At 44.0% G+C, this 19,792-nt stretch overlaps 1 protein-coding gene across 1 annotated transcript in view; it reads right to left on the minus strand.

Annotated features, from left to right (window-relative positions):
- Positions 1-1,238: 1,238 nt before the first annotated feature.
- The window catches only part of PRKCH (protein kinase C eta), a 220,541-nt gene continuing 201,987 nt past the window's right edge, over positions 1,239-19,792 (minus strand). Inside the window, exons 12-14 of the mRNA XM_070418825.1 lie at positions 19,285-19,473; positions 3,723-3,866; positions 1,239-2,534 (exon numbers count right to left, since the gene is read on the minus strand). Of these exons, the coding sequence (XP_070274926.1) occupies positions 2,388-2,534; positions 3,723-3,866; positions 19,285-19,473 (480 nt within the window). The 3' untranslated portion in view covers positions 1,239-2,387. The remainder of the gene's footprint in view (positions 2,535-3,722; positions 3,867-19,284; positions 19,474-19,792) is intronic.

The raw sequence follows: 19,792 nt of genomic DNA on the forward strand, positions 1-19,792 counted from the left end.
GCTGGACCGGCCTGGGTGAGGGGCTGAGGGCCATTTTCAGGCCATCTACACCCTCATCGGGGTGGGGGTCTCCGCTGGGGGTGGGACCGGTCTGGATGAGAGGCTGAGGGCCATTGCAAGCCATCCATGCCCCCATTGGATGGAGGTCCCCACTGGGGAGCGGGCGGCCTGGGCGAGGGGCCTGGGGCAGCTTGCAGGCGCGCCAAGCCCCTGACTTTGACCAGAAGGACGTCTGGAAGGTCTCCTGGTCTAATTAGCATATTACTCTTTTATTAGTATAGATGTGCCATGGTATTCACACTGGAAGTAGTGGTAGAATGACCTGCCTCACCTCCCAGGGATATTAGGAAGATCTAGTGAAAAGTGTGTAGGTGAGAGTGCCTTGGAAGGGCTAAGTGCTAAACAAAAGTAAAAGGGAGATTCCTAGCTACTCTACTCATTCAAAAGTCACTTACCACCTTGGAATGAGAAAAAGAACCCCCAAGGGCTCTAGCTAGGTAGTTCAGTTGGTTAGCATATCATCCGGATATACCAAGGTTGTGGGTTCCATCCCCAGTCAGGTCACATATAAGAGTCAACCAATGAATGCATAAATAAGTGGATCAACAAATCTATGCTTCTCTCTCTCTCTCTGAAATCCTCAAATCAATAAATAAAAATAAAGTACTACACCGGGAATAGAGTCAATAATAATTTTTTTTAAAAGAACCCCCAGCAGAGACTGGTACTACTGGCCACACACCCCTTGCTGCTCTGTAATTGCCCATCCCTTTCGTAGTTAGAGGGAGGCCATGTACTGGCCAACCAAATGCGAGTGATTGATGTCTGTCTTTTCTCAGAGAGGTGGTTAGGCAGCAAGCACCTCCTCCATCCACTCTCTTCTTTGTCATGGCAACCTTGGCAGCTACATTTTCCAAATGGCATAGTTATAAGATGGAAGAGGACTGCTGAACTTGCACTATATTTTATGTGAAGGAGAAATAAATATATCGAGCTACTGAGAGTTCAAGGGTTGGTCTGTTACAACAATGCTTAGCAGTCATTGCTGTGATTCAGAACAGACATCTTGGTAAGAGACAGGCCATGTTCATTTAAGGGATACACAGAAGGTTATGTCCACCTTTCCTCTCAGGAGTTTACTTTAAGTTAAGAGTTCTATCCATTCTGCTCAAAGCTATTATTCATTGGATATCTACTCTTCTAGAGGGGATGAAACAAATCCTCCTAGACAAAAAAAATTTCTTTTTGCTACAAAATGCGTTTATTTCCAGCCAGATAAAATTCCCCAACTGCATACATGGGTACATATTATAAGGTCCTTCTTTGATAAATGTCCTGTTTACAAGAGCCATTTCTAATTATTAAAATGCATACCAAACAAACATCTCCATCTCTTAAAATATAATTTAAATAAACCACTAATGTATAAGCCATAAGTCTGGTCACGGGCATGAGTGGCATGCAATTCTTCATGGAGGAGTCCAGAGCAACGATGAGATTCCACAAGTCAGCAGGCAACAAGCACCTCTAGTTCACCTGCTGACTGTGTGGATAGTTGCTGTGGGGCAGTGAGCCTTGTGTGAAAACAGCCGAGTACAGACAAAGAAGTATGGCATTTGCAACGTGGAGAGGCATTTCACAAAATGCAAACACCCTTCAGGTAAATCAATGGACTGTGGAATGAAAGCCTGGTGAATGCACATCTGTTTACACTAGCCCACTGGGCACTCAATATTGTGGCACCATCTCACTGGGCACTCAATAAATATCAAGGTAAGGATAAGAGAATAAGTTGGAATGTTGTCTTGGTGCCCAACATCTGTTTTCAAGATTGAGCTTTAGGTTATGAATTTTTTGCATACCATATTTTTGTTTCTTCAGAGTAAATCATTCTATTTGGAAAGCCACCCGTTTCCTTATCTTTAGATTCTTCATTAGCATTTAGAGACTCCTTGCAGACTGCCAGTCTTAGGCGCTCTTTGGCTTAAAGATTTAAAGAGCACAGACAAGTTCATACAAAGTCTTGATTTGTCACTTGAAAATATTCTGTTTGGCTCAGAATATTCTCTAGGATCTTGTTTATTCTTCACAACTTCTCTCCTTTTGGTTCCTCTTAATATCCCAAGCCTGAAATTGCCTTGGCAACTCACAGGCTGAACAGTGTATTTCGTCATGAACTCTCATTTCAGTGCTATTTCCAGTGCCATGGCTCCTTCGGGACCTGAAATAGTTGCTCTCTTGAAGTTCTGTCCTTCGGAGTTCACCACCTGCTCCCTGACATTAAGGTTCTTGCTCTAAGGCGGATGCTGGCGAGTTCCCCACAAAGGAAATCCCTGGAAAACTGGCATCCCCTTGTGATTCTCACGTCACTCTCTCCTTCCATCAGGCTAAGGTTGCAATTCCGGAGACACAAAGGAAAAGTTTCTAAACTCATCCTGGTTAATCATCGGGAGATGTCCCTCATCAATTGGAGTTAAAACTGGCTCTTCTTTTATGAAGTCGGGGTCAAAATTACTGACATCTTCTCGGGATTTCTGTCAACAAGGAAACAAGGGTCAGATCACGCACTTGAGGACTTTCTCGTCTTCCCTGAGCCTTAGCCCAGTGAGTTCAGAGAACTGCTCTGCCACTCACACTGTAGCATTATTTACAGTTATAACAATTATGATTACACAGCGTTTTAGAGCAAATGTACTACATTGTGTATAATTATGGCATTTGGTAACCACCAATTCACTCACCCCATGAAAATCTTGCTGAGTAAGGCCAGCCGTAGGCTGGGAGGCTAAGGGATTAACTTGGTCACCTGAACCAGCTGGCTCACTCACCCTTTCCTCTCCATTTCACTGAGGTGCCACTTCTCCACAGGCCTTACTGAGAGGCACACAAGCTCGTATTTGCCAATGGAGGCTGAGTTCACACTCGCCCCACTTCTTGTTTGTACCCAGGTCTGTGTGCTTGGAGGAATTTTCTCAGAAGACTTCTTGGAAATGCTGAGTTTAGGGAACAACGGCCTCTTCCTTTACCCACCTGTGAGATTCATTATGCCCAGCTGGCAGAGCTTCCCTTATCCCAAGGAAGATGGCAGGTGGGTGCCCATTAAAGGCAGTGGCTTTACTTTTGGGTGCTTGGTGTCCAACCCAGTAAGCTCTTCTAGATTAAGCTAATTGTGTGCTTGGAAATGCTGGTATTTTTACATCTTTATAAACTACGCCGAAAAGGTCATTTCTGCTGCTATTAGACCTCTCACTGCTCTTACTTGAGTCAATGATACTTTTCTCTCCACCTCTGGAGCATCCCTCATCCCCCTAACCCTTGATCTACTACTCACCCAGCATCTCTGCCTTCCCGTGTGGATCTCTAGACACAGAGCTAAGAAAGAGCTTACTTCTCAGACCAAGAGCTGGGCCACCCTTAGGAAGGCTGCCCCACTCAGCTTGGGGAGGTACCTCTGTGCTCTAGGTATTTCTTCAGACAAAAGGGTCTTGGCCTGTTCTGGCCTCAGCTCTGTGCTATAGTAGCATGCAAGAGGTGAGAACTTTGTGAGAAGTAACCTGGGCACGTGGTGTCGACTCCGGGGTGAGGCTGCCCTGCCAAGTGTCAGGCTGAACTTCTGGTGTGGTTATCCCATGGGGAACCATCCCGTTGCTCAATAGACTTTGGTGGAACACTATGATATTAAAGAAAGAGGCAAGTCTGCTGTGATGGGCTTGGACACTTACGATTCTGGGTCTGAAAGGTGGTTCCAGTTGGCGATGGTTCAGCTGGGCCCAGTCTATTTCCTTAAAGAAAGGATGTCTCAAGATGGCATGCTCGCCACCCTGAGTCAGGCTGCCCAAGCGCATAGTGGGGTTCTTGGTCATGAACTGCGAGAGAGGGGGAGAAAGAGAGTCGATCATTCAGTCATTTACCACAAGTACATCACAGATGGTGGGCACCCGCTCTGGCAGGGAAGCCCCGTGAGGCTTTCGGGCTGATTTTGCTCAACTCGCTGAGTTTTCCATCAAGGGCAGCACAGCCACGGTGAATCATCCCTTAAAGGCACAACTGCTTGTATATTTATGGCCTTCCCCACTTCCATTTCAGACGTGGCCACTAAAATAAAGCTGAAGGGTCCAGTTTTCTGTAAATACCATGTATTTTTCTTTCCTCTTTGAAGAAAAGAAACTCTTTATAAAGTAGTGAGCCTTTCTCCAACTCCGCAGTTGTAGACAGCCCACATCTTATGAATGGGGCTACTTTTAGGAACAGCTGTGCCATTTTTCTGAGACCCGACTGGCTGGCCAGGATTCCCGCTCTCTGACAAGACCACAGAGAGAAGAGTGAGAGCCATTATTTTGAAGATCTCTGTGAAGAAGCCGCCAAGGGTGAAAAACTTAAACGTTCTGTGTTCTGGCTCTAGGATAGACAAAGTTGGCCACTTTTCTTTAAGTAACAAAGATATCATAGTTTTAAATGAAAAGTGTTTTGTTTCGTTTTGTTTTTTCCTTCAAGATGCTTCCTTCTCCCCTGTTCTTCCATTTCAAAATGTTGAATGACTGAGACTCTTGCTACATGGGCCAAAAATTAAAAGAAGCATCATCACACATTCAACGTGTGTATAGAAGCCTCATGTCTTTATGGCAATTGGGAAACTTTCTTGGGGCTGTGCTCCTGTCAAGATGTTTCGGCTAAATCTACTTTCACAAAACGGCCAATGAAAGGTGTTCTGATCACATCCTGACCAGGGACTATACGGGATAATTCGCTTTTCACGGCCAGAATGTGATTTTGGATTTCAAAGACCCTGAATCTAACTTAATTTCCCATTTTAAAAAGAAAATTGCCTCAGATAATATGTTTTGTTTTTGGTTTTAAATTTAAATTGCATTATCTTTGAACAAATTTATGATACCCGATGACAGGCCCTGAGCACCCCTTTCCAGGTTTGATTTACGGGTACAGGACAACAGTGATGCTGTGTTCAGAGAAACTGCTTTGGAGTGGAAATTTCCAGAGTCAATACAAAGGCGATCTTGTGGAAGGTGCAGACGTGAAAAGATGGTGTTAGAGGTTAGAGGCAGCCGTGCCGCCACGCCAGGTGTCCAGCTGCAAAGCCTCCAGTGTTGTTTCAGCTGAAAAGGATCGTATGGAGAAAGGAGGTGGCAGCAAAAGTCCCTAAGCAAATCCGACAGGATGGGCCTCAGAAAATGCAGAAACAGCTTTAAAGGGGAGCCAATGAAAAGGGAAGACACGGACGGGGTTGACAAGGGATGCAGCCACAGGATTGGAAGAGGAGCCGGAAAGGGAAAGGAGCCTTCCGAGCTCCACGGGCCCAACCAGAGCAGTGGGCTCTCCAGGCAGGTGCAGTGTCAGCATGGAGTCAGGGGATACATAGCTCACAGGTAACTGAGTTCTGTGAGAGTGAGGGGTTCTGCTGCGTGGGCTCTCCCTGGATGATGGGAGTATCATTATCAGCCGCTCAGCAAGGAAAGGGAAATGCACACATAAAAGAAACAGGTAGATTCTCTCCTTAGGAAGTCAATGGGATACCATCCCTGATAGAAGAGTAGTGTCTATTCTAAAAACTAATTAACAAAAATCTGTGTTTCTAAAAACTCAGGATCCAAGGATGGGAGAACAGATCCAGATGGTTCTCTCTTTCCACTCTCTCTGAAAAGCAATGGGAAAAAAATCCTCTGGTAAGGATTAACTAACTAACTAACTAACTAACTAAATAAATAAAATATTAATGGAAGTAGTAGCAGTAGTAATGGTATTTTTGTCACAGGAACAAAACCAAACCATCGAACATGTCTCAAGACCCACAGTATACAGATCTGGGAGGTTAATGAGCTCAGCTTTGCATTTCAGGCATAGAGACATCCACATGGAGATGACTGGCTGTGTAAGTCCGGGTGCAGCCGGGGGTTAGAGAGCTAACCCTGAGACATCAACATCTGGTGAGAGAGCAAGAACTAAAACTGCAAGAGCCACAGGATTAAGGAGAGGGAGAGAGAGTGCTGAGACTGGCCCAGGCCTCAGACATTTTGTTTGGCCCATATCGTGTGTTTTAAAATACTTTTAATTACTTGCCACACATTTAAAGACTAGGAAATGTCTCATCACATAAAAGTCAAGTTTTCCAATTTCTCTTGGAAAATGGGATATTCTGGAACACTAGACCTTTTTCTGGATAAAAGTGGCCTGGGGTTGAACAGTGGCTGCCTCTTTAGAGGGGCAGATGGGCCCTGGTCAGCCACGTCCCACCACTCCTGGCTGGCTCTGCTCCCTGACTGGCATGGCTCCTGAGTCCTGGCCCAGAGTGAGAAGAAAGGCAGGGTGGCAGCGGGAGGGCTCATGAAGAAGCAAGAGGAGAATAAACCGCAAGAAACAGAAACGTGGACAGGGACCATTTCAAGGAGGAGGTCACAGCCCCTCTATGACTACCCCCCTTTACAGATTCAGAGATGGGGAGTTAAGGGAACAGGTGACATTAGTCCCCAGCCTGAAGTCTTTCACAGGACACAGTGGTAGAGGTGTATAGGGTTGGGGACCATGGAGCTCGCTGCCTCGGAGCCAGGCATAGGACTCTCCTAAGCACCATGTTCCTGCTGCTGAGAAGTTAATGGCATAATCCTTTCACAGAAAGCTTCCTTTATTTGCTTATGTCCCTAAGGGGACCCAAATGCCAAACAAGTTAACAATGTTTGAGCAATCATTTGTCTGTGTCTAAGGTCTACTTAAAATTTGCCTCACCTCAACTGACCTCCTTCCTGACCGTGGGCCCAACGAGAAAGTCAGCCAAGGCGGAAAATAAAGTGTCTTCATGAAAGATTCTGGACACATTTACTGAAGGAGGCAGGATGTTTTCTAGGGTCAATAAAAGCACTTTACAAGCTGCAAAGAGTGAGGAGGCCCGGGTGGAAAGTCTGACTCCACCCCAAATATAAGTGTCAAGCTGACTGGGAAGCAGGGCCCGAGAGCGATCAAGGATGCATGGGCTCATTGCGAATTCCCCCGCCTCCTGTGGCCCTCGGTAAAGTGGAATCTAACTGCAGGCTGCGGAAGGAATCAGAGGCACCCCTGACCTCAGAACGAGGCACTCAGCAGTTCTGTCAGGGCCGCAGAGAAAGTCTGACCACAGGGGAGAGCAGTCAGCCACGCGTCTTCCCGAAAGAAGTTCTACAGTGAAATGTAAGAGATTGAGGGCAGGTTTGTAGGAGAATGCCCTGGGAAGCATACCGTAAACTAGGGAAACGTGTAAAACATATAAGAGCTCCTCTGACGGTGAGGCTCTGCAGGTCCATGATCTGTGTCGGTCTACCAGTTCTATCGCCAATGAGCTTTGTGACCTTGTACACATTTTCTTAACTTCTCTGGGCCTCAGCTTCTCCAACTATAAAGTGGGGATTTCCCTGTATCTCTGAAGGTTGCTATGACAAGTAAATGGGCTAATTCATGTAAAATGCACGTCACCTAGAAGCCCTTGATAAATGGTCCTATCAGTAAGCATCTTGTTAAACCAGTTGTAGGTCCATCCTGTTCTACCTAAAGGCAGGAGCATGGCCTGAGAGACTGAGAGTCTGAGGTCAGCCTTGACCCTGAAGCTCATCTGGCTCTCTCTGTTCCTCCACTGTGCAGCCAGTGGAGACAGAACAAGGTCTGCTCTCATAGTCCCAGGCTCCAACAGTGGTAGTAATAGTCTCTGGGAAACAATTTTTGTGAGAGAACAGATTTCTAAAGACGATCTTAAAACAAGAAGACAAATAATACTCGGGTTTTAACGTGCTGTTGTATCTGCAGCAACAAAAGGAGGAAGATAATGAATGCAGGATGAGGGTGCAATGGAGCCATTTCCTTGTAAGTCTGGTGTCGGGCACAGCACTCCATGTCTCATGGGCTCGGTACACCGGAGGAGGCTGTGGCTTAGAGCTGTTGGATGTTCTACAGGATAGAGTTCAAACTAACGCTGTGTAATAATGTGTCTTGAGATAACAGGATCCAAATGTTCTTTTGAAACTCTTTATAATGTAGACAATGGCTAACAGTATTTTTTTTTCCTCTTTCAAAATCTGTCTGACTTCAGAGGAGGAGGACTAGTTATATAAATAGAGCCATCAGTCTAATAAGATTTTCTTCCAGGAGGGAGAACACACTGTATTTTCTTTCTACTAGCTGGATTTGGCTGTTGGGCAAACAAAATGACCTTCTCCTTTCATTCGATTTCAGACAAAAGAGCAGGGAGAGTTAGCTGTTAGTGCTGGCAAGCCAGAGGGAAGGGAACTGTGCCACAGGACATGCCCATCAATATTCCAGGGAGACACCCTGAAATGGAAGAAGGCATTGTACGGCTCTACAGAGAGTCCTGGGGAAGGAGCGCAGAGAAAGAGCTCAGGACACAGAAGAGTGTATGGTGCACGGTATGGTGTCCAGCCTCAGCCAGCATGGGCGCACAACACCGGGTTGACAAAACGCATGCTGGTGTGTGCATGTTGCAGCTACACATGTCTGTCTTTTGCCACTGGCACAGACAGTCTGACCTAGTTAGGAAGACCCGTCATCAAACCTCCTTTCACACCCCTCCATGCCAGCTGTGGTGGTGAGGCACAGGCATGAGAATGACCTGAGCCAGTAGCACCATCCAGTTCAGAGCAGTGGTAAGAGGGAGGACAGACATGTGAGTTAATGGACAGCATGGGAGGAAAGAGACACCAGGGCTCTGACTTGGTGTCGATAAGTCACTTTTCTATAGGAGAAGGCTGGGACCAATATTTCAACTTAAGATGAAGCTGATGAGAAACCACGGGGGATGGGATGGTGCTTGGGATGGGGGAGGATACATAATGGATTTTCAAAATAGCTCTGAGGAAACAAACTGTCATCTTTTCAAGGACAGGTTATTATATACAATTGTTGCTATGGAATATTGGACAGGTTATTATACACAATGGTTGCTATGGAATATTAGAGGAGCCAAGAAAAGGAGTGTTGCTCTAGCTTGTTCAGAGTGGATCTGTGTGGAATAGACTAGGCAGGGCTGAAATTAGTAATCTGCACATCTAGGGCAGTCCATTACCCTGCCATTCTCACTGCACACAGAGGTCCCTGGTTTGGGCAGGGGACAGCTGTTGGAGTGGGAAAGAGAATGGTATAGTTTTTATTTACCTTTATTTTTTCAATTACAGTTGACATACATTATATGAGTTTCAGGTGTACAACATTGTAATTGGACACTAATATACCTTACAAAGTGATCACCCTGATAAGTATTCATCTAACACCATGCATAGTTATTACAAGAGAGGGGTGGGCAAGAGTAGGTTTATGGTTCTGAGTATGCAAAAACATAGTTTATTCTTATATTATTAATTATTGTATTATTTTCCATACAAATGACTGTAAGCCTACTTTTGCCCACCCATAATATTGACCACATTCCCTATGCTGTACTTTACATTCCCATGACTTTTGTAACAGACAATTTGTACTTCTTAATCCCTTCACCTTTTTTATCCATACCCACCTCCATCTGGCAACCATCAATTTGTTCTTTATATGTGAGTTTGTTACAAGATTTCATTCTTTTTATGGCCAAGTAATTTTCTATTGTGTATATGTACCACATCTTTATTCATTTGTCTTTTGACTGGAACACTTAGTCTATTTACATTTGAAGTTATTATTGATCGGTATATAGTTATTGGTATTTTATTGTTTTCTGGTTGTTTTTGTAGTTCTCTGTTCTTTTCTTATTCTCTTCTATTTTATCTTGTATGTTGATGACTTTCTGTAGTGTTGTTCTTGGATTCCTTTATTTTTATTTCTTGTATAAAATCTTACAGATTTTTGGTTTGTGGTTACCACATGCTTCATATATACGAAGATTATTTATACCAATCTATTTTAAGTTGCTCATGTTCAAACATATTCTAAAATTGCTACAAAAAAATCACTACCATTTTTACTCACCCCTTCCCCATTTGTTTTCATCATTCCTTACTTTTGTGTATATATTTGTATGTATCTCTTAATTTACTCTTGTAAATTACACATGATCTTCCCACTTTTGCCTTTTAGCCTTTGTATTAGCTTTATAGTTGGCTGATCCACTGCTTTTGAGTGTTTGCTTTCTTCAGTGAGCATTTTTTTTCTTTCCCATGTTTTCTTATTCATATTTTTTATCTTTTCTACTTAAAGAAATCCCTTTAACATTTCTTGTAATACTGGTTTAGTGGTGATGAACTTTTTTAGCTTTTTCTTGTTTGGGAAGCCCTTTATCTGTCGTTCAATTCTAAATGATAGCCTTGCTAGGTAGAATCATCTTGGCTATAGGTTTATGCTTTTCATCTCTTCGAATATTTCCTACCACTCCCTTCTGGCCTTCAAAGTTTCTGTTGAAAATAAGCTGATAGTCTTGTGGGAGCTCCCTTATAGATAACTGCTTTATTTTTCTTGCTACTTTTAAGTTTGTCTGTCTTTAACTTTTGACATTTTAATTATGGTGTAGCTTGGTGTGGGCCTCTTTGGGTTCATCTTGTTTGGGATTCTGCATTTTCTGGGCTTATATGTTTATTTCTTTAACAAGGTTAAGAAAGTTTTTAGTTATTTCTTAAATAGGTTTTCAATCTCTTGCTCTCTGTCTTCTCCTTCTGGTCTCCCTGTGATGCAATGTTGGTATGCTTGATGTTTTCCCAGAAGCCCCTTAAACTATCCTCCCTTTTTAAAATTCTTATTTTTGTTTGATGTTCCAATTGGGTGTTTTTCCACTTCCTTATCTTCCAGACTGCTGACTGGATACTCTGGTTCATCTAATCTGATGTTGATTTTCTCTAATGTATTCTTATTTCAGTAATTGTATTCTTCATTTCTGACTGGTTCTTTTTTATAGTTTCTATCTTTTTTGCTGAGGTTATTCCTGAGTGTATCTATTCTTCCCTTAAACTCATTGAGCATCCTACCTGTGTTTTGAACTCTGTGTCTGGTAGATGGCTTGTCTCCATTTTGGTTCTTTTTTTGTGTGTGTTGTTGTTTTCTCTGGAATTTTGACCTGTTCTTCATTTGGGATATGCTTGTCTCATTTTCGCTGACTCCCTGTGTTTGTTTCTGTGTATTAGCTCTGTTACATCTCCTTGTATTGGCAGAATGGCTTTATGTAGTTCATATCTTGTAAGGTTCAGTGGTGCAGTCTCCCAGCTCACCTGAGCTAGGTGTCCCTGGTGTGGGTTTTGTGTGTCATCTGTTGTAGTTGAGCCTTGATTGCTGTTTGCATAGTAGTGGGAAGGACTGACCCTCAGGCTGACTGGTTGTTTGTAAGGGCTGGCCATGACTACAACAATAGGCTGTTGTGCAGAGTGGGAGTCACTTTAGCAGGGCTCTGGTGCCTGCCGAATCTGCCCTTCAGGTGTATCATTTGTGGGACTGGTTGCATAGTTCTTTGGTGTTGTTTGAAGCTGGCTACCAGGTATGTTGGTTCTGGAGCCTCTTAGGAGAGGCTCCAGTGTAGGCCAAGATCAGCCACTGTTTGTGCCTGGATTGGGGCCACCTAGTAGAAGATATAAAGTGATATGTGGTTTGTTGCTGCTTGTTCTGGGCTTAAAGATGCTTGGAAGAGGCTATGCTGTGAATTGAGGCTGGCTACCACTAATGCCGGGCTTGGGACCCTTTGGTGGGTACCAGTGTGAACTGAGTCTATCCGCCATTTGTGCCAGACTTGTGGACACTGAGTTGAAGTTAACTTTCCAAGCCAACACTGGCCACAGCTCATGGTATGTTTGGGGCCACCTAATAGGAGTTACAATGCAAGTTGAGACCAGTAACCACTTGTGCTAGGCCTGAGGCTGCTTAGCAAGAGATAGAAGGCACGCTGAGGCCAGCTACTGCTTGTTTGGGGTTTGTGAAGCTTTGAGAGATTTTAGGAAAGTCTGCAGCATGAGCCTAAGGCGGGCTGCTTGTGTAGAAAAGCCAGTGGAAACAGCTTGGGCAGGTTGAGTTGGATGGGGTCTCAGGGAATCAGTGTGGTGAACTTGTCAGCCAGGTTAAGAGATCAGAAATTTGGTGCCCAACTGCACCTGCTGTATGGGTGGGAGGAGGACTCAACAAAGGAACAATGATGCCTGCCAGGGCTTCTGTCCTGGAGAGAGCTGCCCTGACCCTCTAGCCCTCACCCTGACTCTAGTCAATTCAGTTCTTCCCCATGTGTCCCTGGCACTTTTTGATCTGCTGCCCCAGGGCTGGAGCTCAGAGCAAGTGAGTTTGTGAGTAAGTCCATATATTAGGCCCCTCAAGAGGAATGCCTGGGACTCCAGCAGCCCTCCATCTCACTCAGACACAATTCCCACTGGTTTTTACAGACAGATATTATGCAGCCTCCTCTTCCTAGCACTGGTGCCCCAGGTTGGGGAGACTAGTGTGGCATTGGGACCCCTCACTCCTCAGGGGGGACCTCCACAACCTAAATATCCCTCCCAATTCCCAATTCTTTTTTGTTGTTGTTAATCCTCATCTGAGGCTATTACATCCTTTGCTTTTCAGAGAAAGTGAAAGGGAGGGGGAAATATTGATGTGAGAAAGACATACTGAGTGGTGGCCTCCTGCATTTGGCCCGACCAGGGCCGAGGAGAGAACCCACAACCCTGGTACATGTCCTTGACTGGTAATCAAACTCACAACCCTTTGGTTCACGGGCTGACACTATAACCATTGAGAAACACTGGTCATGGCTCACTCCCAATTTTTTCAAAAAAAATATATAATTTTATTGATTTCAGAGAGGAGAGGAAAGGGAGAGAGAAACATCAATGATGAGAAAGAATCACTGATTGACTGCCTCTTGCTCACTCTCAACTGGGGATTGAGCCTGCATCCCAGGCATGTGCCCTGACCAGGAATCAAACCTCATCCTCCTGGTTCATATTCATAGGCTGATGGTCAACCACTGAGCCACACCAGCCAGGTCTCCCTCCCAATACTTAATTGCCACACTGTGGGTATGGGTCCTTATCGTTCTGCCTCTCTGCCCCTCCTACAAGTCTTGTTGTGGCTTCTTTATATTCTTAGTTATAGGACTTCTGTTGGTCTGGTCTCCAGGTGGTTTTCAGTGATGTGTGTTCTATAATTTACTTGTAAATTTGATGTGGTCATCGGAGGAGGTAAGCATAGCATGTATCTACTCTGTCATCTTGACCAGAAGTCCAATTTCAAACCATCCCTCTTATTAAAGGATCTATAGTAACGTTCAGTAAACAGTGTTTGAAAAATCAGCTCTAATGGTCTACAGTGGGATCCTCTGCATTACTCCAGTCCAGTTTTCCCCTGCTTCTTCCTCCTCCCCCTGGCCGATCACCTTGGTTGCTCCCTTGAGCATTCCAATCTCTACCAGGAGGGGAGTAGGAAATAGAGAGCATCTAACTCACTACTGCTCTGATCAACTGCATGGTGACAAATATAGGACAGTTGTGGCAAAAAGAATCTCAAAGTCATGGTTCCCTCTTTGTTCGCAGAGGCAAACAGGCCTGCTGTAGACAATGCAGATGATGAAATCTGATAGGTGTGATGCCAGATAAACCCACACATGTACACACACACTTTAATTTCTATAAAGCTTAGGAACAAAAGCACTCTATAATCTCCTCTGATGCTAAGTTTACAGTGCCTCCTGACTGACAGAGGTGACTCAGGAGAATGCCCCAAACTCCTTTCACCACTTGCTGAACCTGGCCACCTGTGTGTGCTCCGAGGAAGGGGTGTTGACCTCACCTGAGTCAGCACTGAGCCTCGTGATCTCTTCCAGGAGATGATTTAGCACAAAGGAACACTCATCCCAGCGGCCCTCGCCTTCCTAAGCTCTGTGGACTTGTGAGGACTTCCCCAAGTCTTTCTGAAGCTAGCTCTAGGCAAAATTTAGTGCCAACCACAGAAGCTTTAAAAGAAAACTATACATTTTCTTCTGTCATGATTATTAGTACTTTGGGATGATTTGGTAGTGCCAGTTTAGGAAATTCAGTGACATGGTAGCCAATTGAAAATATATTTATTCCAAAACCAGGTTAGAAACACCATAAAAATATCACCTTTATGGTCAAATCTGGAAAGCTTATATCTGTTCTTTGCACAAGAGTGCATACTTTTTCTCTGGTAACTTCTGTGGATGTTGTGAGCTATTCTGTAAGAGTAGGGGTGGATATTGTTTGCTTTCCGAACACCCACATGAGAGCATTTAACATATATGTTTAAAGGGAAGATGAGAAATGAGAGACAAAAGGCCAAGGCAAGGAATAGTCTTCCCACTGCATTTTTTTTTTTAGTACATACTCTGGTTATTTTTAGTTGCAAGGCTCATTAGTTAGTAAGTTGAGAAATATTTTCAAGTACAAGTCCTGGGCTGAAGCTGTATGTGAACTCCTTCTCCTGATTCTGTGTTCCACAGGGAGTATTCTCAAAAGCAAGGGCCTGCTCTTTATCCATGTCTATATGAAATGTTTGTACATCCATACACAAACAACTCAAAGGTTCCCCATGGGGGGGCAGGCGGGAGATGGGGAAGGGCCACGGTAGGAAAGTAATATTTAGTTAGGAGTCTTGACGTTGGGGAAGACACTGCTGCCCATTGGATCAACCACTTTCTGTTGAAGGCTGGACAAGAGCTCCCCTTACCCTGAATTCAGGAGATTCACTGACACTGCTACACCCATACAAAGCCCTGAGATCTTTGTAACTCCATGGTATGTTATTTACTATAAATGGTTATCCAGACAATTTCTACAGATATGGAAAATACTTTCCATTTAAAAAGGTAGGAAGGAATTCAGAAAGCATTTTCTTTTGAAGGAAAAAAAAAAAGTAAAATACCCAGCAGACAGCAATTCCAGTGACAGTCCTGACCTTACGTTCCAAAGAAAAGATCAGGAAATCTCAGGAAGCCACATAGGGACGACCTGTCCCTGTGGTACTGGTGAGAGCGGATGTAAAGGGCTGGCTGAGAGATCTTGGACCTTTCCTGCCTCTCGGGTGGGAAAAGGCAGACCCAGCCCAGAAGAAAAAAAGTGCACAGGGTCGCAAGGGCAGCAGCTCAGGGCCAAGTGCACCAGAGGGGGCTCTCCTCTGTTCCATCTATTTATTAAAAATCCACTTCTTGAGAAGGACTGTTCAAGGATATTAAAGAATAAGCATATGAAAAACCACTAATTTTGTCTGTAGCATAAGTATAACCAGGATGATGTAGACTCCCAGTCCAGGACCTTGAGATTCTTACTGAGAATAAAAAAATGTAGCTGGATACATCCCTACTGAAATATTTCATAATAAATTCAAAACTAAACATAAAGATGTAGCTAGATCCATGGCTCACATCATTTTTTCTGTTATATTTGTACTGTTAAACCATCTCACTTCATTCATGAAGGCTAAGTTCGCTTTTTCTACATCTACATGTGTGCATGTATACATACATATATAAATATACATACATAGGCATGTATGTATACATAGACTTTGATTCATGTGTTAATTTTAAAAATTTTATCATTTATGGACATTTTCAAGCATATGTTAGTATGTATTCATTGCCCAGCCTTGCAAGTTATTGACACATGCCCAATCTTGTTTAATTGGTTCCTCCCTGCCACCCCTGGACTATTTTGGAAAAAAATCCCAGGTATTTCATCTGTGACTACTTCAGTCTATTTGATCCAGAGTGATCTTTTAAATATAAAAAAATAATCTTGTCACTCATGCTTGCTTGAAATCTTTCAGTGCTGACTCTTGGCACTTTAGATAAAGGTTAAACGCCTGCGCATGGTCTCCTGTGTCCTTCATGTCCTCATCACTTTGTCCACCATCATCCCAAACATTTGCTGGGGACACATCAGCCACAGTTACTCAAATGGGCTTCTCTGTTTTCAAGATCTCTGCATGCGTGTAAGCCTGACTAACTTCTCCATAGCCTTTGCTCTTAGCTTAAAACTCATTTCCTCAGGATGGCCTCCCTTGATGGCCTTGATTAGTCTGCCTGTTAGAGATTCTCAAAGTACCTCAGACTTTTTTCTTGTCAAATTGTACATATCTATGTAGCTACTCATATAACTTCTTTTTTAAACATCTGTTTTCCCACTCCAACTGGACTGTAAATTCCATGAGGGCTGGGATGATGTCCTGTCTTGCTCATGTCTGGCCCCCAGCCCCTTGCACAGCATGTGAACCTAGCAATCCTGTGGTCACTGTGCATTGATACAGGCCTGTCAAATGAATAGGAGGGTCAATATCTACTTGGCTATTTGGATCCCACATAAGTGTCTTTGGTTTAGATAGAGAGCTCCTGGAAAAACAGAAATCCTCTTCTCTCCAGAACAAAAATCGAACACCGTCTCATGTACAATTCAGCGCTTAATAATCTTGATGATGTTGGCGAATTGTTCAAGGAGAGGATGAAGATAATGACACCTCTCAGCATGTTGTGAAATTATTACTCACAACTCAACAATACTAGTAACTTACTGCCGTATGGTGCAGGCCCTTTGAAAATGCTTTCATGTGTACCACCTCATTTGAAGTGGGCATTGCAGGTGTTACCACCACCTTACATTACTGGAAAGCATGGCAGGAGTAGAATGAGGTTGAGGTCTCTTGACTCTCAGATTAGTGCCTGCTCTCTCCATTCTACCATCTGGTTCACGTCTCTGGGCCTCAGCTACATCTCTCAACCAGGGATGTGGACCAAATAATTTAAGGATCTGCCCTCTCTGAAATTCTGTGTTTCTAACAGTCACCCGGCTCTATGAAGTTATGGGTAGACAAGTTAATTACAATCCAAAACTTAGCAAGCATGACCTCCCAATGGGTTTTAGGACTATGCAGGACACCATCCAATGAAGTCAACTTTCAACATGAGAAACTTTGGAAGTCACCAAACTCATAGAACCCTGGAAAGACACCTGAAATTTGTGTTTTTAAAGAAAACAGTGTGCTCTCCTTGATCTGGAACCGTACAACAAAATGAAAGCTTGTTCAGAGTCCTTAAAAATATCTCAACTTACTCAACTCCTAGCACAGGTACATTGCATCAGCCCGCAGTTATCTGGCCTAGGCCCACTTGTTCCTACGTAGCTAGTGCTACTCAAAAGTTATGCAGGCACCAGTGTCTATAACTCATGTTGTAAAACCCCTGGCCTATTTATCACAAGTAAAACTGTAGACATGCTGCAGCTATAAATGTTCATACAACATGAAGTCATTCCTTCCTAACCTTCTCACTGAATGCTCTTCCACTGTCACCCTTAAACACTGATGTGTCCCAGGCCCCATCACCCTCTTCATCCTCTCCCCTCGTCAATATCTGCTCCCATCTCACTGCCATGCTTGAGTGATCAGCTCCAGCCCTGTGTGACCAACTGTAAGGTATATACCACTTTCCACATGTCCCTTCAAAGTTCCCATGTCCTAAACTAATCTTTCGCTGCACCCACCCTGCATCTAACACTCCACGTCTTTGACCACGCCTCTGAGGCTTTGCACACATTATTTCCTCAGCCTAGAATACTATTCCCCCGCTCCCCCCGACCATTAACCCTACTGAACCCTTAATTTTTCTCAACACCCAGCTTACATGCCACTTCTTCGGTCTTGTCCTTATATCACCTTTCCTGTCCTTGCCTCCAGAGACAGTTCTGATCATTTCTCCTTGGCAGCAAGCTAAGTATTTGTTTGCATGCTCTCATTTCTACCAGACTGTGAGCAACATAAGAAGCCATGTCTTTTCATCTCTGCATTCCAGCACTAAGCACAGGCCAAGCAAAGAGAAGGCATCGGACAAGTATTTGCTTAATGGAATTAAACCAGGATTCTAGTTCACTAATATATCAGTCTCATCTTCCAGGGTTGCAGACTCATCTCAGGTCAATAGAATAATAATTATTTCTGGTATTATGGCATTATTTAAATGTATAATCTTTAAATAATGCTGTAACATTATTATCATAAGCATTATATCCTACTTTATTGAAAGTTAAATAGGTAACAGATTCATGATATGTGGATGGTAAGTACAGAGCATTCTAGTAGCTTCCTCCAGTGGCTTATGTTTTTGGTACAATAGAAAAGAATCCCATCAGGGAGTGATTTAGGTGCTAAAAATGTGAGGCTGAAAGTTTAAAAGATACTTATTAATAGGGAGTGGCTAGATGTAGTCTAACTCGGAACCCTGGACTGGGAATCAGGAAAATCTGGATTCTGTATCCCAGGGTTTTGTGTTTTGTTTTGTTTTGATTTTAATTGCTAAAGGATAAATGTATGATTCCACTTATACAAGGGACCTGGAATAATAAAATTCATAGAGACCAAAAGCAAAATGCCAGGGGCTGGAGGGAGTTAGTGTTTTTTAAGGGGTATAGAGTTTCAGTTTTGGAAGATGAAAAAAGTTCTGGAAATGGATGGTGGTGATGGCTGCACACCATATGTATGTACTTAATGCTGCTGAACTATAGATTTAAAAACTGTTAAGACAGCGAATTTTATTCCAGGACTGCGGTTCCTATAGGAGAAAATGCAGCTGCTCCATGGGCCCCTTACTGAAGCTCCCAGCACCACTGACACCTTTCAGGAATGAACCAGCTGTTTGAAGATCTGCCCTGGTATTCCTCTTGACTCCCCATGCACACAGTAGGTGGTAACACATGATTTTGGAACTCAACTAATGTGGTTATAGAATGAACCAAGTGACATGTGCTTTCTTATTTTCAACATAAAGCCATCAATCCATCTTTCTTCCTCACTTCAAAATAAGGCTTCCAGTACAGTGCCTTAAATACACGCAAAAAAACAAAAAAACCTTTTCCAACATGATGTATTGTATTACCTCACTGCACCTGAATCCTGGGTTGGGAATCTGGTTTGCAGAAGGATAACATTTCTCACCTCCCAGCACTAAGGGAAAGGGCCCTGGGCCCTGCTCCTTGGACGCTGCCGGCAGAAACACAATCGATAGTGCAACACACTGGGAATGGTGGTCCTGGGACCCAGCACCTGGACTGTCCTGACTGAAGGGAGCATCACCTCACCTGCACTAAAGCCACAAGTGCTAGAAAAGCTGGCGATCTGGCAGGCAATGCTACCTACTGCCATCATAGCTGGCTCGGGAAGAGCTATTGCATGAAAGAGGACTCTGGTTCTTTGATTCTACAGATGAAAACACGTGTCTCAGTTAAAGCTGGTAGCTGACTGGTGGGAGGCTCTAAGTTTAAAGAGACAGAGAATCCCATCCAGGAAGCTGGTTGCTGGAGGTTGGGAGCTGGCTGGGTAAGCCACACTTACAGATTTCAGGATCCCCGTGGCATCTTCGTGGAGCCATGTAGGGTAGACCACTTCGTCGTTCAGTATGGCCTCGAAGAGGTCGTCTTCGTTCTCGGCCTCGAAGGGCGCATGGCCACAGAGCATTTCATAGAGCAGCACGCCCATCGCCCACCAGTCCACGGCGGGCCCATAGAGCATCTCCTGCAGGATCTGTGCAGAGAGAGGGCAGCGTGAGAAGTGCTCCGCATATCTGATTAACAAATGTGTCCTTCCTAACAAGGGAAAAGAAAGGATTAGGAAATATCAAAGTAAAATAATGGAGCTTCCTGTGTTGACATGCATGTTTCATTCTATCTCCAGGGAGGGTGGCCTGTTTTTTCCCTGTGGTCAACTCTGAGGCCACTTCTCATCCAGGTGATCAAACATGTGTGACCTGCTTAGGCCAAGGCAATGCATGTGCACATCCAGAACACAGAGGGTTTGGGAACTACAGCTATGTGAAAGGAAGGAGGCTGGGCTCACTCACTCG

This window comes from Myotis yumanensis, unplaced genomic scaffold (assembly GCF_028538775.1).
Source record: "Myotis yumanensis isolate MYYU_CA2020_CCGP unplaced genomic scaffold, mMyoYum1.0.hap1 SCAF_1, whole genome shotgun sequence".
NCBI classification, from domain to species: domain Eukaryota; kingdom Metazoa; phylum Chordata; class Mammalia; order Chiroptera; family Vespertilionidae; genus Myotis; species Myotis yumanensis.